The sequence below is a fragment of the Meles meles genome, chromosome 7 (genome assembly GCF_922984935.1).
Source record: "Meles meles chromosome 7, mMelMel3.1 paternal haplotype, whole genome shotgun sequence".
Classification (NCBI taxonomy): Eukaryota; Metazoa; Chordata; class Mammalia; order Carnivora; family Mustelidae; genus Meles; species Meles meles.
In genome coordinates, this window is record NC_060072.1 from 87322302 (window position 1) to 87340650 (window position 18349).

The 18349-nt window shown below is 50.1% G+C and overlaps 1 protein-coding gene across 5 annotated transcripts in view; it reads right to left on the bottom strand.

Annotated features, from left to right (window-relative positions):
* FMNL3 (formin like 3) overlaps nucleotides 1–18349 on the bottom strand; it is a 53952-nt gene that overhangs the window by 19582 nt on the left and 16021 nt on the right. For all 5 annotated transcript variants that reach the window (XM_046011504.1, XM_046011503.1, XM_046011502.1 and 2 more), the window contains exons 2-4: nucleotides 2829–2912; nucleotides 752–832; nucleotides 394–470 (exon numbers count right to left, since the gene is read on the bottom strand). In XM_046011504.1, coding sequence (XP_045867460.1) covers nucleotides 394–470; nucleotides 752–832; nucleotides 2829–2912 — 242 coding nt within the window. The remainder of the gene's footprint in view (nucleotides 1–393; nucleotides 471–751; nucleotides 833–2828; nucleotides 2913–18349) is intronic.

Genomic DNA, 18349 nt, shown 5'->3' on the forward strand with positions numbered 1-18349 from the left:
AGATGGTCTTGCAATCAAGAAAATAGTCTTCTGGGCACCACACAGTCTGGGAACGAGGTCTCAGCTACCCAATGTAATGTGCTCCCCATCCCCAGCACTCTCTGGGCCTCCCTTGGCCCACCCCCAGGCCACAGGCAGACTCGAGTCTCAGCTGCGACAGGAATGTCGTCTACTTAAAGCCACAAGCTGAAGACCCCAGGAGAGGCCCCAAGCTTGCCAGCAGCATCCAGTCAGCAGCTGGCAGAGCCAAAAGGGAGAAAAGCCAGAAAAAGAGCACTCTGAAGCTCCGGGGAACCCAGAGCCGTTCAAGGGGTGACCGTGCCTCATGGTCGGGCGATCAACAAGCCACCCATCCTCAGAGATGCCGGATCCTGATGGCCGATTCTGACTCACCCAATGTGGTTGGTGCGAAGTGAGATCTCCAGCTCCCTCAGTACTTTGGTTGACTCCTGCACTCTCCTCCTGAACTTCTGTAAACATGGAATTTCCTGTCACTATTGGAGGCCCCCGATCCAACTTTACAGCACAAACAAAAGGGGTAGAAAAGGAAAGGGAGGGGACGCAAGAGGGCAGGTACAAGCCTTCCCTCTGTGAGGAGCCAGCCACTCCAGGCCCATGGCCTCAGAACCCAGAAACCCAACTCCCATTGCTCAGAAGTGGACGTCCCACCCCCCAGTCACAGGGTCTGCCCCCCAAACCCCACAGGACTATAAGGGGCAGCAAGGTGGGGCCTCCCTGCCTCACGCTTCACCTTCCGGGTTACGCTGGGGTCCAAGAAGCTCTGGAGTTTCTGGATGTAAGTGTGGGGAGGATTCTTCACCTGGAACCGTTCCTGTGAAGGAAACACGCATGTGTGCACAGACACCCACAGTTTGAGGAGAGTGTCAAGGAAGTCAAACCCTGATGGCGTTCAGTGTGAGGGGACCCAGGCTCCTCAAGCTGTCAGCTGGCCCTTAACATCATCCAAGCCAGAGACTCTCTTCCTTGACTTATTTTCAGGCGCTTCTCATCTACCGTCATCTTCCCCTTCTCTGATTAGTGATCTCTGAGCCTAAAATATTTTTCTATGTTGAAAATTATTTTAAGAGCCTGCTGCTGCTAAGATGTGGGGATTAAAGAGCTGCTAACACCAAAATAATGGGGCAATTGAGAAATGGTGTCCACTGTCTAGCTAACTGATGACCTGGGGCTAGGAGGGCCATGGAGAGAGGAGCGAGGCTTCATAGAATGCAACCTCTTCAGCCCTAAACCCAGACTTGGAGTTGCACTGGCTTCGTAGCACTAACACGTTCAGGGCTGGAACGCACGTTCTGTTCCTTGGCCAGACCTCAGGCCCCAGGCCCCAACCATGGAGGCAACCTCAAATGCTGAACCTGCTTTTGGCAAGGTCATCCCTCAATCCTCTTCCACGAAGGGCACGGGATCATGGGACTATGCCTTCTCCATTTTGGTCCAACCCCTGCATCAGACCCAAGAGAAAACTCGGGGAAAACTCTTCAGCGTTCTGGTCCTATTAGGGCCTTCACCACTGAGATATCTGCAGAGTTGAGGGATGGGGGGAGCTAAGCGGGGCTCAGGGAGAATGATCTCATGTTAGCAAATAGAACCTAAACACAAAATGAAAGCAAAAAGTAAGGTGTGAGAAAGAGTCAAAATTATGTGACCTGGAAAAGACTGGGAGATCATCAATTAAAGAAACTCAGTGCCAACAGGCGACTGTTATCCAATCCCAAGCAAGGGTCACCAAGCTTGCCAGCTCTGCTTAATGCAGAACACGAGGAAATGGGCCTTCCCTGAAGAGGTGGGGAACTGGACTAGGAGCTCTGAAGCATAATTCCACCTTAGGTCAAGCAGCTTGATTTGGGGGGCAGTGGAACATAACAGCTAGCACAGATTGGGTCGGCTGCTTTGCCCTGGTGCCCGTGTCAGACACGGAACTGAGCCCCAAGTTCTTCATCCATAAAACGTAACAGCACTTTCCTCAGGGGGGTTTTGTGAGGATTAAATGAGATATTTCAGTATATGTAAGTCCTTGGTCCCCTGTAAGTACTTAATAAATGTTAGCTATTCTGGTTCTGTTCGGGGCTTGAAAAGAAACCATAAATCTCTGAGCGTGCCAGGCAAGCTTCCATGCCTTCCGAGAGGTAAGGAAGTAAAAGTGGACTCTCCTTCCTATGCAGACAGGCCTGTCGGAGTTCAGAAACTCATGACTTGTGAAATTCAAATGTGTGCAGGGTAAAGAGCCAGGCCATGGGTCCTGGGTCTCAGTTCTGAGCTAAGTAATAATCTCTGTAGTCTCTTCCAGCTCGAAACACTGTTCATGTAGGGAGAGCTTCCAATCCTCATATTCTGAGATTTGGGAACAGAAGACGACAGGGGACTCAGTATGCTCATTCTTAGATGCCTGTCAAGAATGAGAAAAACCTGAGGTGCCAGGGGTGGGGCAGAGCGAGAGAGAGAGAAGGTCCTTTGGTCTACCCTGCCAGGCAGGGCCCTCACCATGGGGAAAGGCAGAAACAGCTCTGTTGGGAAAGACACCCAGCTCCTCTGCAGACAGCCAGCTGGACCTACACAAACTTCCTTCAGGCTGCTGCCCATCAGGAGGAAACCAATACAGCTCTTCACAGGAGTCAGAGGGGAACTTGGCCTGCCAGCCCTGTGTCTGTGAAGAGAGCCCTCGTGGTACAAGAAGTGAGCATGGACTGAGGCCAAGCCCAGGCCAGGGTTTCTCAAGGGACCCCAGGGCTGTGGTCAGTGCCTTTGGCCCTGCTGTCTTGTCCAGCCCAAGACACAACCCCTACTCCTGGGCCTCGCCCCAAACCCCGTACCTGGTCACAGATCAGATCCCACTTCTTCTCATTGTCATACTGCCGCAGGAGCCGGGCCTTGTCAGGAGGCAGGTTCATGGAGCTCTGAGGAGAGAACCTGAGTCAGCAGGGCTGAAAACTCCCTGCACCCAGAGGAGAGAAAGGGAGAGCATGCAGGCCTTTCCCTCCTGGGCCCTCGGCTTCACCCTGACACTCTGTGGCTGATGAGGAAGGCTCGGAGAGACGTGACGGTCCTGCCTCCCCTTCATATTTAGTTCAGTTTGGTGGAGCAATGTTTTCCAATTTAGTGAGTTGAGATTAACTTTATTTTGAATGAAAACAAACATTAAAACCGGAGAGGCTAGAAGATACGAGAAATCCCTCCAAGTAGGAAATACAATGTTTCACGAAGCTTTTGTTTCTTTTCTATTTTAAGTATATACATATACTTATATATATATATATATATATATATATATATACATAGGCACACACACCAGGCATGCCATAAAATGTTTCTTAACTTGGGACAGGGCAAAAATTTTGAAAGCTACCTGTCTAGAACAGCAACTTTCAATCTGCTTCTCCCCCACAGCCGGAGGGATGCCTGGCCTTCCTGTATCACACACGACCATGGGTGGACGCCGAGCCAGCCACAGCCTATGTGGATCCATGAGTCTACCCCTTTGCCCCATATCAGGATGCAAGTACAAGAGAAGGAAACTGACATAAAAATAACAGCTCATTTTTTAAGGAAATAATTTATAAAATTTCAGTTCTTTAATTTTTTAGTAGCAAGTTATTTATGACACACTTCCCAATTAATGAAGACACAGGAAAGTGTCCCAATCCCTTCCTGAAAGACACTCTAACCTGGAATACAGAAGGACAGACCAAGAGTCATCTTATTTTGCTCACTACTATTTGCTGAATGAATAAAGGAATAAAAGCGGGCATGAGTGAGGCATGGGCTAGTCCTCTGCAGGCCAGCAGCCCTACCTTCCCCTCCTTGGTCCCCACCCAGCCAAGTTTCTCTTCTAGCCAGTGGAGCTGCCTTCCTTGCAGGTCACAGCCTTTGCCTCTAAAGGCAGATCGCTGCACCTGCCCCTAGTGCCCATACTCCTGAATCAAATATGATCTCCTACCTGAAGTATGATAGCTGTCTGATAACCCACGTGACTTCCCACAAATCCAGCCTCTCCCCCAAGCCCACACCTGGAAGGCCTTCCCCTCCTCTCTCTCTCTCTCTCCCCACTACTCACTGCTTCAAGTTCAGCTCTAACTCCCTGGGCACCCAAGCATGGCCAGTGTTTACATCTATCTGCCCACTCCTTGACATTCTCATCCCTGGGGACATGAATTGTGTGCACCCAGGATTCCAAGGAGACACACAAGCCCTGTGTTATTCCAGAAGTGGAAACATGCTAGGAGTGGGCCTTGCATTTTCTAAGAATCTGAGAGACAAACCTTAAATATCATTTATTTCTGTTAGACATATTATGCATTTGTCTACACACATCCTATTAACTAGCTATACACTCATCTAGCCCCCCAAGGACGGTGTCTGTTCTTATGGTCTCCAACCCCTGATGATGTCTAATACTCTGATAGGCCTTTAGTGGTGAGGAAGTAGACGGTAAATATAAGGTTAAGGCATCCTGGTTCTGAGTAATGGGCCCAGCTCTGGGCCAGAAACCGGTCACTAAAGCTCAAAGAAGGAGAATAGTTGGGATTTTTGCTCAGTTTTTAGGTATAAGCCAAAATGGGTCAAGGGAGAGAAAAGAAGGGGAAGAGGATTCCACATCACACCCCTCTTCACAGTTTCTGCTGCCCTGTGAGTCTGCCTGCACTCCTGCAGGAAAGAGGGGCTAATCAGATCCCCCCAACTCCTGATGCAGTAGGGACGGCTGGTTGGGCAAATACAATCCCGAATGTTCTCTCTGAAACTACTTGGCTAAGGGCCATTCTCAGCTTGTCTGTGTGGAGAAGAGGACAGGGGCAGGAAGCCACAACAAAACAGGGACCCCAAAGTCAAAGGTGAGCCCAGACCAAGGTCTCTCTCCTAACCGTAGCCAGGCTGCTGCTGGCTAAGACCAAGTGAGAGCAGAGAAGACACAGACCTCGGGCCTGGATCTGGCTCTGTGCACATCTCAAGCCCTTCATTGTCTTCTGCCTATTTCTCCCAAGTCTGTGCCATGGAAATAGAAATAGTTGTCCCCCCGGAAGAAAGCGACTGGCAGAGAAGGGGGAAGCCTGTCGCTGCTGCTGCAGACATCACATCCGGTCTACACCAACTTCCTCAGCCACCGGCCGTCAGCTGCTGCGGCCTCACACTACCCCACAAGGCGAACTGGGGAGAAAACGTCTGGTACCCTAGGGGCTTTGAAGATGAACAAAGTCACCCCCTTTGGGAGCCCTAGCCCAAGAGCATGGAAAAGTGGAAAAGGCATATCAGGGTTCAAACTTTAGATGTCCATGAGAGAGGCCCACCCCTCCAGGAGTATGGACAGGGGTGGCAGAAGTATGAATCAGCTCTGACCACAGGCCCACAAGCTCCAGCTCGAGCTTTCGGTGGCACTTTCTGGGCAGTGATGCTGGCTTCTCTGTTTCTTTGGGGGCCCAAGTGTGCCAGGGAAGGAAGTGGGGAGGGGAATTCCCCCCCGCCACCAGCATTAGCACACTGAGTCAGTCCCCACCTGGCGCCGGCTTCTCTCCGTGACAGACAAGGGCCCTGGGGGTTCTGCAGCTACACGATAACAGGCATGAGCCCAGCAGGGCTCTGACATCCTGAGTTCCGGGGACAGCCAGTGTCACGGGGAGAAACGTGACACATTCCTATCTCCATCAAAGGTGCGTTTCCTTGATATTTTTGTTCAGTGGTTCCATAGAGATGGTGAGCTCTCGTAAGGGAGGAGCCAGGCTCAGTCCTTGCTAGTTGCTCACTGAGACCCTTGCTGACCAGAAGGGGGCGGCGCCACTGTCTTGAAGCAGAGTCAGAGGGCCCAAGATCAACTGTGTGCCCTTCAGAGCTCATCTATAAAATGGAGATAATCTCACTATTTCACAGGGGTTTATGAGGATTAAATGATAAATATTTTATATCTGGATGTGTCCGGAACACAGTGGGTGTTCCACTGTCTTCTTCCCCTTCCTCCTGAAAATCCCGGGTAATGTTCTTGCTTCCCAAGGATCCCTCCTGCTTCTGGGTTGTCTCAGTCTCTGCCTCTGCCCCTCCTTCAGTGCTGCTTCTCAACCACTCAGGACACAGCCACCCATTGCCCCTACCCTCAACCCCCACATCCCTCACCAACCCTAAGACTAGGAGGTAGTTAAATACCAACACCCTCGAAGAAAGAGACCCCGGAGAGATAGGGGGTGAAGGGGAAGATGAACTTACACTGAAAAGCAACTCTGAGACTGATTCCTACATCAGAACAACCAGCCAGAAATCTAATAATAAAAACCTATAACGGGAAGCAGCAGAAAGGGGAGGATCTGACGCTTCTCCAGCAGGGCTGTTCTGGTTTACTGCCAGTTTGAGGTCAGGCACAGAGTCCTCCTCAGTGCCTAACCCCCTCCTGGGTTCTGTGGGAGCAAGGCTTCCTTACTCCCCACCCAAGCCCTGTCAGCCCCAGTGAAGCCAAGGAGGAGGAAGGTAGCTCTGGTCACAGAGGTTCCCTACTCTTTCCTGCTCTGTACCCATAGCCCGTTAGCCCCTCCTCGTTTCCTTCCCATCACAGGGGAAGGGAAATGCCGGTGGGGTTGGAGTTTCCTTAGAAGGTGTGGGTCCCTGCTCTGGAACTCACCCCTGACTGTCAGCCTCCTCCGGCCGGGCCTGGGGAAAACCCAACCAACAGAAGTAGGAGCCACCAAAAACTCCCAACTGTTTCTGTTGGTCCCAGTCAATCATGATGAGTCTTAGGAACAGAAATGGCACGGCTCTGCTGAGAGGCAGGGAAAGGGATGTGTGAAATTTTCCCGTGAAGGGGATTCTGGAGGCTTTAGGGAAGGCAGGCGGGAACTGTTTATTCTGAGCAAATCCAGAATGTGAGTTGGTTTTCTTCATATTTTCCCCCTCAAAACCATCTTCCCACCGGGTCCCTTATGGCCGACATGTCTCCCATGTGTGGTGGGCCCAGTCCCCATGCTCAGCCTGTGGGGGTGGTGAGCCTGGAAAGCTGAATCTAGAACTTCCCCAGAGACTAAATGAGACGCCGTCCTGGGCACCACTTGCTGCTGAGCCCCTGGCCACAGCTGCCAACAAGTCCTCTTGGGCACCCACAGATCAGCCCATTGTACAGATGGGCAGAAGCAGAATGTGGTGAGGAGGCGCAAGGTTGGGGAGCCCAGGAAACGGCTGTAGGTGGAGTTGGAGCCCTGTGTTCCCGCCCTGCGATCCTGCCCTGCGTTCCATCACAAACCAACAGTCCTGCCCAAGCCAACAGCAAAGCAAGCAACACCAGGCACAAAGGCCCGTCCCCAGCTGGCAAAAGGACAGAGTACTAGGAGTGGCCCAGCCCGCCCTGCCCTCCACGTATCTCTACTGGTGGGCAGGAGGCACAGCTGTGGCCAGCTGGGCACTGCTCCCAAAGGGCAAGAGCTCAAGGAGGTGGGAGGTACCAGCTCCTGCCGCCTCGGCCCCCTCGGCGGCCACAGCCAGCTCTGCTGCAGTAGCAGCTCCCAGACAATGAGAGTTATTTTCAGCCAGCGCTTTAACACAAGCCAGCTGGCCAGGGCGCAGGGCGGGAGCCCTCCGTCCAGCCCGCCCAGACAGCAGCCGCTGGCCCCGCCCACTGCCTACGCCCAGGCCGCCCCGGCGTCACTGTTTATCTCCTCTCCAGACAGCTCCTCTTCGCGCCCCCCCGCCCCACCCCCCCCCTGCCAAACTGTAATCCTGTCTAAAAGAAACCCAAAAAATCAGAGAGTTTGATCACAGATCCAATAGCTGACGTTCATTAGGTCCGGATCTGGGAAGCAGAGCAGGCCCTCCAAACACGCCCCCTCTTTTCCCCAGTCCCGTGACCGGCAGGAGTCTGCAGGAGTCGGGCAGGGAGGAAACTGAGCGAGAGGGGGCCAGGTCTCCCTGCCAGCCAGAAAATGAGGCTCAGGACGGCTATCCTGACCTCCCTCCCTCCCGTCTGTCTTTCCAGACCTAAGGTTCGGAGATGATCGCTTGAGACAGCCTGGAATGAACCGGAGCCAACTGTGAAAGGTTCCGGGAGAAGAACCATATCCTGTGGCAGAAAGGCAACCTAAACCGAGTTTAGGACACTTGGCTGGAGGGAGAGGCAGCCCTCCCCATCCAGATGGAGTGGGGGCGGCACATCAGACAGTTCAAGGATGGGAAAGGGTGGGCTCCAGGCCTCCAGCCCTGGTGCTGCCGCACCCCACAGCCTCAGCAGCAGGGCTCCCTCTGTTCCTCATCTCCCTCTGGCTGCAAGCCCCTGCACAGGACCCAACTCTAGCCACACACAACTTCCTCGAGGCCTGAGCTGCCCTGTTACACTTATGGGAAAGGTGCTGGGATACCGCACGACAGAAGACATCATTAGAGTGGGTGCTCCTTGACTTGAGTGTCCACAGTGGTTAGGCCTAGCCTCCTGTTTTTGTTGACTTGGAGCTGTCACTCTGGGGACAAGCTGCCAGGGGAAAGCCAGCTTGCACAGACTCAGAGCCCTGTCTGGAGAACGTGCTTCTGTGGTCACTGATGACTCTATAACCAGAAATGACTTGCTGAGCAGTTATGGGCCAAGTCCCTGAGTAGCCCGGAGGAAAAAGAGATGGATTCACCAGATGTCTCAGGCTGAACTCTGCAACTCACACCAGGGAAGTCTGAGGAAGGAGAGGCCCTGGAAGGCCAGCATCAAAGAGGTGGCTTTTTCCCAAATACGACCGTATCCCCGAGGCCTCTTCTTCACCCTGGAGGACACTTCCAGTGGATCCTGAGAAGGCAAAGGAAGTTGGCCATCTCCCCGATGCCAGCAAAACCCCCAGGTCTACCTCTATCACACTGGAGGCCTCACACCTGATATCAGATAACCTCTGTAGGTAACCTGGCCCCCAGTCGCCGGGTGAGGCCATCCCTTCTGGCCTCCTCCATCAGGATGCACACAAGCTCACAGAGAGGAACTCACGTTAGCTTTTCCCAACTGAGCCCCCAGGCCCTTGCTGAACAGCCACTGCCACAGCAACCTGATCTGTCTGCTGGCTCCTCAGCCCCTCCTCGCGGTTAGCCAGACCCACACACTCCCCAGTTACGCAAAATGGAAACTATTCTGCTGGGGGCAGCCGGGTTTCCAAAGCTGAGGAGGCTTGGGGCAGAGCCTCCCATTCTCTCTGTGGCCAACCAGGGTCCCCCCCTTCTCCTCATGATATTCTCCCCTCCTGCCTGGGGAGCCCTGAGAGGCAGCGCTGCCTCTCAGAGGACACAACATCCCACAACGAGCATTTTTCTCTCTCCCCAGACCATCGCCTGTTACTGAGACCCAATACGTGCCCCTCCCAGGGCCTCGCATCCATACCTTCCCTTCCATTCCCACTGTCACCATCAGATAGGCCCTTATTGTTTACTCCTGACCTTCTAGGATAATCCTCCAGCTAGCATCCTTGTTTTCTGCTTCCAGCCCTCTTTCCCACCAACCTGCACATGATGAAATTTCTCAACTTCTCAGCACCTAAGAGAAATCACCTCTCTTCTCAGTTCTGACAGAACTCTTCTCTGACTCCTTAATCATTTACACAAAAAACCCTCTGAACTCCTTGGCCTGCTGTTCTTAGCATCTTAAAATAAGAAAGAGCTTCAGAGATAAGATTCTCCAGCAGGATGGCCCCTTGTCCTCTGACCAGCCTTGTCCTCTTCCGGACTTTCTCCTGGAACGGCCACTCTTGCCATAGGAGCTGCTTGTAACTGATGTTTCCCCAATCTTCTGAATCCCTACCTATTACTGACTCAATATCCATCAGCTCTGTGACCACCCAGCCTAAAATCATCAGCCCCTCTTGTGAGCTCCAAAGCCTAATCATTCATGAAGAATGAAATGGCAGAGACCTTGCTATCCCCCACCCTCTTGTCCTCATCTTCCTGAGTAATGAACCTCCGATGTTCAGTTGAGTACTTGGCAGCCCAGAATTAATGTATTTCTCATCTTCCCTTGAATTTACGTATGGCTATGTGACCATATAGGATAGAAACAGAAGTAGTGTGTACAATTTCTGACAGGTGTCATTAAGGGGAGGGAGCATACCCTTCTTTTCCCCTTTCTGCTTCCAGCTGGGGAAGGAGCTCTGAAATGCAGAGGTAATGGCTGGAACTTCAACAGCTATTCTGGACCATGAAGTGACCTTGGAAATGAAGTCCAGATAGATGAAGCAACAAGAAAGAAAATACTTGGTCACTGATATCATGGACCTCAGCCCAAATTAAATGTCTTCCCTGTCATTCATGTGTGTGTTTCCTCTATTCACCAGGAGAACATGAATTCCTTGAGGGTAGGCGTCCTGACTTATCCCTTTTTGAATCATGTGCAGGTGCTTAATGAGTAACTGATTGATCCTGCTACTACTTCTCCTCCTACCACCAAGCTCTTTTTTGGCCCCTGGTTATTTTTGGAGGGGATTACCCAATTTCTCACTATTGTCCTTTCTATTTCTGAGCTCTCTCTCCTATCATCTAATTTAATGTAGCCCAAATCACTTTCTTTATTTGCTGCATCTCCCTCAGCAAGCTCCCACTCCTCATTCTGAATTTCAACTCTGTCCTTCAGTTCATGCCATAAATCTGAGCTACTCTCCTGCCCTTCTTTTTAATCGGCCTCATCTTAGAGCCTGCTAGACCCTAGGCTCTCCAGCCCTGGGATTACCACCAGATTATTTACCACTGTAGTGCTCTATAAATATTGGGCAAGTTGAACTTCCCCATGCATATATTCCTCTTCCTCCTGTTTTTAAGTGTTCTGCTCCATGACACCCCAGAGAGATCATTCCCAACTGTCAGCAATGCCTCGCCTTCAATTCGAAATAGGTGAGATCCTACCTTTTCCAGCAAATCTTTCATAAGTGGTAAGATTCCCAACCCCACCCCCAACAGTGTCTCCACACATTTATTAAGCCTTCAAAAATGTATTCAGAGAGCTGTGATTTATGACTAATGTCTTCTTGCCTTTTCTTGGACATCCAATAAATATCCTATCATAACCTCTGAGTGTGGTTAAAGCAGTGACTGATGGGCCATACCGCCCTGGCATGAATCCTGACTTTACCACTTACTAGTTATGTAGCCTTGAGAGAATCATTTAACCTCTATGAGCCTCAGTTGCCTCATCTATAAAATGGAGGTAGAAATACTATCTCTTCATATGGTTGCTCTGATGATAAAATCTGTTAATGTATGTAAAGTATGTATTTACTATATGTAAAGCATTTAAATCAGAACCTAGGTAGTAAATGTTACACAGAATGCTAGCAATGTGTTTTTGTTTGGGTTTTTTTATTTGGCACATAGCTGGAAAACAACCATACACCAAGCACTGAGCTAAGAGCTGGGAAGATTAAAATAAATAGGGTGGGATCCCTCCATTCAGGAAGTTTGTGTCCAGAGAGCAAGGTAGATGAGCAAAGCAGGGGTGAGTGTAGGTAGCGCTGCTGGGAGAGAGCAGCGCATGGGCCTGTGGGGACCTGGGGAGGCAACATCTAATTGGACAGAGGAATCAAGGAAGGCTTCCTGGAAGAGACCCTGGAGGATTTAATCTTAAACATCAGACAGAGGGGAGTCAGGCAAAGGCAATAAGGGAGGGGAAGATGGTGATATTCTAGGCAAGGAGACAGCATCTCTATGACATGGAAGTGCAAAACACCCTAAAAAGTCCAGAAGGCCCCATGTGATTTGCAGAGATGAAATGACAGTGTATAGGAGGAAATTACAGTAGGCGGGGAACAGTCTGAAGACAAAGAGGCTTAAGAGTTAAGGTAAGCAGGTGGCCATGAAGAGAATAACGATGCCACTATTAAAATGAAAATAGTAATAACGACAAAAGCTACCATTTATTCACAGAACCGTGATAAGAGCTATCCATGAATTATCTCATTGAATTCTCACAACAAGCCTATGAAGCTGGGACTATCATTACTCCCATATTAGAGGTGAGTTAGCAAAGGCTTGGGAAGGCTGTGGAACCTGCCCATGTTCACAGAGCAAATATGGGGTGGAGTCAGGATTTGCACCCAGGTCTGACTCCAAAGTCTGAGCTTGTAACCCAACACAATGAGGCAATGAATTACATTAGGCCTTCTCTGCACCCTTAGGGATCAACACAATCAGCTGTCCTCACGGAAACCGCTCCCCCCAAACCACCCAGAGTTCACTTGCTGCTCCTTCCGCTCCTTCCTTCCTTTGAACTTGCACGAGGTTTACTGCCCTTCACCTCCTATTGGCAATCGTATTCAATCACACCTTCAACAACGTTATGTTATCACACACTGTGCCAACGGGAAGACACGTTTTGCTTTGTGGTCACTCCTCTATATTTACAAAGAAAGGGGAAATTGCAGTTTATAAACACCTGTGCTGGGCCAGGCGCTGTGCTAGATCCTTTAATTACAAGATGTCATGGAAAAATCACTTCTGTCTCATATTGTTATTCACCTTTCATATTTTGTGCTATTTCCCAAACTATGCTGTAAGCTCCGTGAGGGCACAGACTTTGCCTTGAACACACTTTTCCTAGACAAGAGTGTCTGACTCCCAGAGGAAGCTCCATAGACACCGTGGGCCAGCCATATGGACAGCAAAGGCCAGCTGGAGGGCAGCATGTCATCTCACCCGGTACACGGGCGAGAGACTCAGCTCTGGCTTTCTAGGAGTCTCATTATAAAACCAGGAGCTTATTATCAAACCATAAAACTTAATGAATCCCTTCCTACCTCCAGATGATATGTGGGACAGGCACGACTCCTGCTTTATGGAAGGATAAACTGAGGCCCAGCATGGGCACACATCCGTCACAAGTGATATGAGCCGGGGAGAGCACTCCAAGTCTTCTGTCTCCTTGCTTTCTTAATTGCTCTCAAATGTGGGTCTGTCCTCAGGGCTGCCATGTTCCTGTCCTCTTGGGGGAGGAACCATAATGACCCCAGTCTGCTCTTCCCCATGAGCGGTCTTCGCAGTACGGTCCCCCTCATGCCTTGAAGGATGGCCAGAGCGTGACACAGGGTGTCATGGGTGCCTACACCCCAATTCCATCTTTGAGTGCCCCGGATTTTTTTATGTCTCATTTGACTGTCCCCCCTAGAAAAACAGCAACAACAGCATCTCTCTGGGGTTAGCCTTCCGAGAGTTATCACCCCATGACCCAAAGAGACCTTGATTCTTCTCTGTGTTTTGCAACATCTGGCCCCCTCAGAACCACTTCCACCCAGGGCCACAGATGTGGAGGAGAACATTCCTATTTTAGTATATGTGCTGCCGAAGCGAGCACTGGAGGAGAACATTCCTGAGCATCTCTTACACACCAGGCACTTTTACTCACATAATCTCCCTTACTGCCTTCAACAACCTCTGCAGGGGACTCTTATGCCTGTTTAATTGGTGAGAGGATGAAGAATCTGAAACAAACTGGTTCGAGATCACACAGAACGTGGCAGAACCCAGATTCAAATCCAGATAAATGGCCTCCAACATAACTTTTGCCAGAATGTGGCTCTTTCTACCATGTCCTGCCATCTCTTTACCAAAATAAATAAATAAATAAAATCTCCATTTCTAACTTGGGAAGGTCCACCTGGAGTCATCAGACTGGCTTTGGTTGATCATTAAACAGTGGTTCCTTGCCCAGCACAAATGGGGTAAAACCAGCTAAACAAGGTGTGTCAGGCACCTCAAGTTCATGGTTTCCGTCTCAGAGTAAGGAGGAGACCCTGCAGAGCAAGGAGACAAGGGGACTGCCTTCTTGAACACCACATGGTGACAATGCCCTCGTGTAAATGGCATCTTAAACATTCAGAGTACTATGGGTAACAGCAAGGACTTTGGAATCATGATGGCCTAGATTTGAATCCTGGTACTTTTTATGAGACAGTGGGAAAGTTACTGAATTTCTTTTTTTTTTTTTTTTAAGATTTTTATTTATTTGACAGACAGAGATCACAAGTAGGCAGAGAGGCAGGCAGAGACAGAGAGGGGAGCAGGCTCCCTGCTGAGCAGAGAGCCCCATATGGGGCTCCATCCCAGGACGCTGAGACCATGACCTGAGCTGAAGGCAGAGGCTTAACCCACTGAGTCACCCAGGCACCCATTACTGAATTTCTTTGAACCTAAGTTTCTTCATCTATAAAATGCAGATTAGGTATCTACCCCTTATAAGAATTAAGTGAAGGGATGAATGAATGAAAAGGATTTTGCATGGCACCTGGCATGGGAGAAGGGCTCTATAAATAGCACCCGAGGTGAGCTACTCTATGAGTCACAGCTGACTTGAGGTGTCATAGTCCTTTAAAACACATCAAGGTGAGAGTATATTGATAGAGTGGAACAATATAGGTTAAACATATTTATTTATATGTTTCTTAACTCTCTAGGTTAGGGCAATTGATTACACATCCCCTTTGAAAGATCAGACCGAGATACCAACGACCACCCAGGAGATTCACAGGAAAGCTGGGACCAGAATTTGGGGAGACACAAATGAGTCATTGACGAAGGCGCCCTGCTGAGTGATCTGGGACAACTCCTCTAACCTTTTAGAGATTTTGCTAAGCTGTCTTTAGTGTTCGATCTCATTGCAAATCCCTTATTTCCCCATTGTCTCCTGACTTCCTCAGGTTAAATCTGCAGTCTGCAAACCTGAGGGCTGATTTCTACCTCAAATCTCTATTTTTGGCCCCCTCAACTAACCACTCCTCTAGCAAGTCTGTCTTCTCCTTGGGATTGTGCCTGCCCTCCCAGTCACTTGAAGGGCTATGCTGTCTGTGGGGACAGAAAAAAAGGCAAGAGAATGCTTCAGCCCCCAATTTTATTTGACCAATAGACACTGATGATTGTCAAGTATTTCCTTCGATCCCAGACTTCTTTGAGTTTCAGCTTTAAATACCCAACTGCAGGGGCACCTGGGTGGCTCAGTGGGTTAAGCCTCTACTTCAGCTCAGGTCATGGTCTCAGGGTCCTGGGATCGAGCCCCGCCATTGGGAATCTCTGCTCAGCAGGGAACCTGCTCCCCAACCCCCAACCCCGCCTGCCTCTATGCCTACTTGTGATCTCTCTCTCTGTGTCAACTAAATAAATAAAATCTTTAAATATCCAACTGCCCATTAGACATTCCCCTTGGACTTCCACAATCTCTGTGACCTCACGTGCCTCAAACCGGCCTCATCCGGTTTCCTTCTATGTTATTTTCTCTCCTGCATTCTCAACCAGTAGCACCTCCATTTAACTCATTCCAGCAAGCTAGAAACCTGGGGTGGGGGGGCATCCTGCATTCCCCCCTTATTCCTCATCTCCATCTTCCCAAGGTCAAATCTAATCAGTTGTCAAGTCCCCCACATTTCTTTTCATAACCACCCGGCGACTCTGTTGCACGGTCTCCATCACGCACTCCAGCCCTTGTTCAGGCTCCCACTGTCATCACCACACCATCCAGGCCTCCTTGACCACTCTCGCCCCAACCCCCCACCCTCGCCACCACTCAGCCTGACACCTCACACTCCAACAACCCTGCGCCACTGCACGAGGATTCTTGACATATCTGCTCTGCCTCACCTTGCTGCCTCTACTCAAGCTGTCCCCTCTAACCAGAACGCTTTTTCTCTCCGACACGTCTCTCCAACTCCTAATTATCCCTTTAGCCAGCCTTGATTTCCTCCCACAGGCAGGAGTCCCCGAGCCCCACCTCTCCCCTGTGCCCCAAGATGCTCCTGCATTATCGATCCCGCTGCACTTCCCAAACTGTAGATTGCAATTACATGTTTAGTGTGTTTGTCTCCCTCTTTAGACTGCACTCCTGGGGGCAGACACTGTCTTAGTCATCTTTACTTTTCTGGCACTTACCATAATTCTAAGTGCTCGGTAAGTGCTTACGGAGTGAATGAAGGCTAGGCTGCAGTCAGCAAGTCTCTGAGGGCTGGCGCTGGGTCCTTCTCTCCCTCTCCAGCCAGGGAAGACGACACATTAAGCATTCTCAGCTCACAGCCTCAGGCCCTCCAGAGTACTGATGTGACTGTCACCTACCCTGTCATAGAGTAAGAAGGGAGTAACTGTCTGCCCTCTTGCCTCCGGAACAATCGGAAACAACTGGTGGTGTTTTCATACTGTTATGACACCACGGTGATATTTCCCTGGGCCTCTGCAGCAACAGGTACGAGAGGATTTCTTTATGATTCTTGGAAAGAATCAACTGAGAAGCCAAATGGCACCATACACTGTCGAGCTGGCTACCCCCTCACCTCCTGAGGTTATGCTCTAAACATCTAACAAGGATATTCTGGAGAAATGACAAATAAGTGCTCCTGGAGCCCACCAGGACCAGCTGCCCCATAAAAGCACAGATTCTTAATTCCTTAGTCACCCACGATGCCAGTAGTAATTAGCCAACCCAAAGGGAGAAGCAAGAGCTGCTATTGGACCATCATTCTGGAACACATGCCAGATGCGCTGGAAAATAATCTGCAGACGTGAGCACTTTACCAGGGATGCACCAAGTGCCCTGGCTGCCAAGGGCCTGAGGATAATGAGCGCTTATGTGATGCTGATTCCGCTGAGCAGTGAGTAAAAACAAAATAACCACAACCACAAACAAGAAGCCTGTCCAAAGTAAGGGGCTCAGGCATATCCTGGACACATAAAGTTCAAAAAAGACACTCTTCCCCAGTTAGCTCTTATCTATCCATCCATTCTAGGACATTGTCTGGGCCTCACCCTAAGGCTGGCATCAAGGGTAGGGGAGTATGTCATCTCCAATCTGCAAATGAACCCACATAAGAGTGGCCCTTATACCCCAGGATTCACCACTGTCCAGGAACACACGTCTGGACCTGGGCAGGCCTATGCTAGCTCTTCTGGCCTTGGTAAATGCCCCAGTCCAGAAGCCTCTTAACATCCAATCTTTCTGGGGCACCTGGGTGGCTCTGTTGGTTAAGAGTCTGCCTTTGGCTCAAGTTATGATCCCAGAGTTCTGGGACTGAGCCCTGCATCCGGCTCCCCGCTCAGCAGGGAGTCTGTTTCTCCCTCTCCCTCTGCTGCTCTCTCTCTCTCTCTGTCAATTAAAATAAAATCTTTAACCTCCAATCTGTCCACGGCTATACAAGAAATGAAATGTGCTGGGTCGCCTGGGTGGCTCAGTGGGTTGAGCCGCTGCCTTTGGCTCAGGTCATGATCTCGGGGTCTTGGGATCGAGTCCCGCATCGGGATCTCTGCTCGGCAGGGAGCCTGCTTCCCTCTCTCTCTCTCTGCCTGCCTCTCTGTCTGTCTACTTGTGATCTCTCTCTGTCAAATAAATAAAAAAAAAAAAAAAAAAAAAGAAATGAAATGTGCTAAACGGTGGACCAAGGGTTACACCAGTTCCTAAGGGCTCTAAGGCCTGTGGGTAGGTCAACTGGGAAAACAAGGGGACGACAGTGCGGTGTTCAGTTCAGTGATCGGACAACTTGTGGCACCTAAAACCAGTCCCTACTCATCAACGGCAATTCACAAGTCTTGACTATTCTTTTTGGGTTCCTTGATACTAGATACCTGAGTGAAGAGGTTAGTGGTCTTAGAACATTTGTACTTAGAATTTACTAAGTGCCCACTATGCCAGACACAGCCCTGGATTTTTTATATCCTCACAAAATCCTTAGAAGCCAAGTATTATTATTCTGATTATACAGATAAAGAAATTAAGGCTCAGGGAAATGAAGACACTGGCCCAAGATCACAGAGATCATAAATGGCAGAGCCAGAATTCAAATCCAGATTCACGGAGTCCCAAAGCTCTTGAACACGCAAAAGGAATCCCTGAACTCCTTGCAGTTTCCCAGGCCAGACTTCTTATTCCTCCACCAGCCAAGAACACAGAGTGACTCCAGGAGATCTTGAGAGCACCAGGCTTGAGGAGCCCTAGAAAGACAAGTCTTTAAAAACTCTACTTCTATCCCAGTGGGCTACGTAAATAACAAGACTGAATACTGACTTCAGAGGAAGCCCTACAAACCTGTTGTTGGACCCTAACATGCCTCCCAAAGAGCTCCCTAAAGTCCCGCACAGCTCACGCCCAGGCCTATGAACCCCAACCCTGCCCAGAGCAGGTACTAGAGGGAGAAAATGGAACAGCGTGTGGGGAGGAGACACATTTCTCCTCCACTTAAATACAGCCCAGGACCTCTGCAAATTAAAAGCTCCCTCTTTACTGAATCCACTCAGCTTTAGTTATAGGTCGTACTTTTTATTTTTGTAACCAGCCAACCCGCCAAATTATAGGCTCGGGCCACTGGTAGGCACGCCAAACACTGGGGCCGGCAGAGGCACTGCCCTTTCTGGCCTGAGGGTGGGTAGAGGAGTGAGGACTGAGCACCAGTCA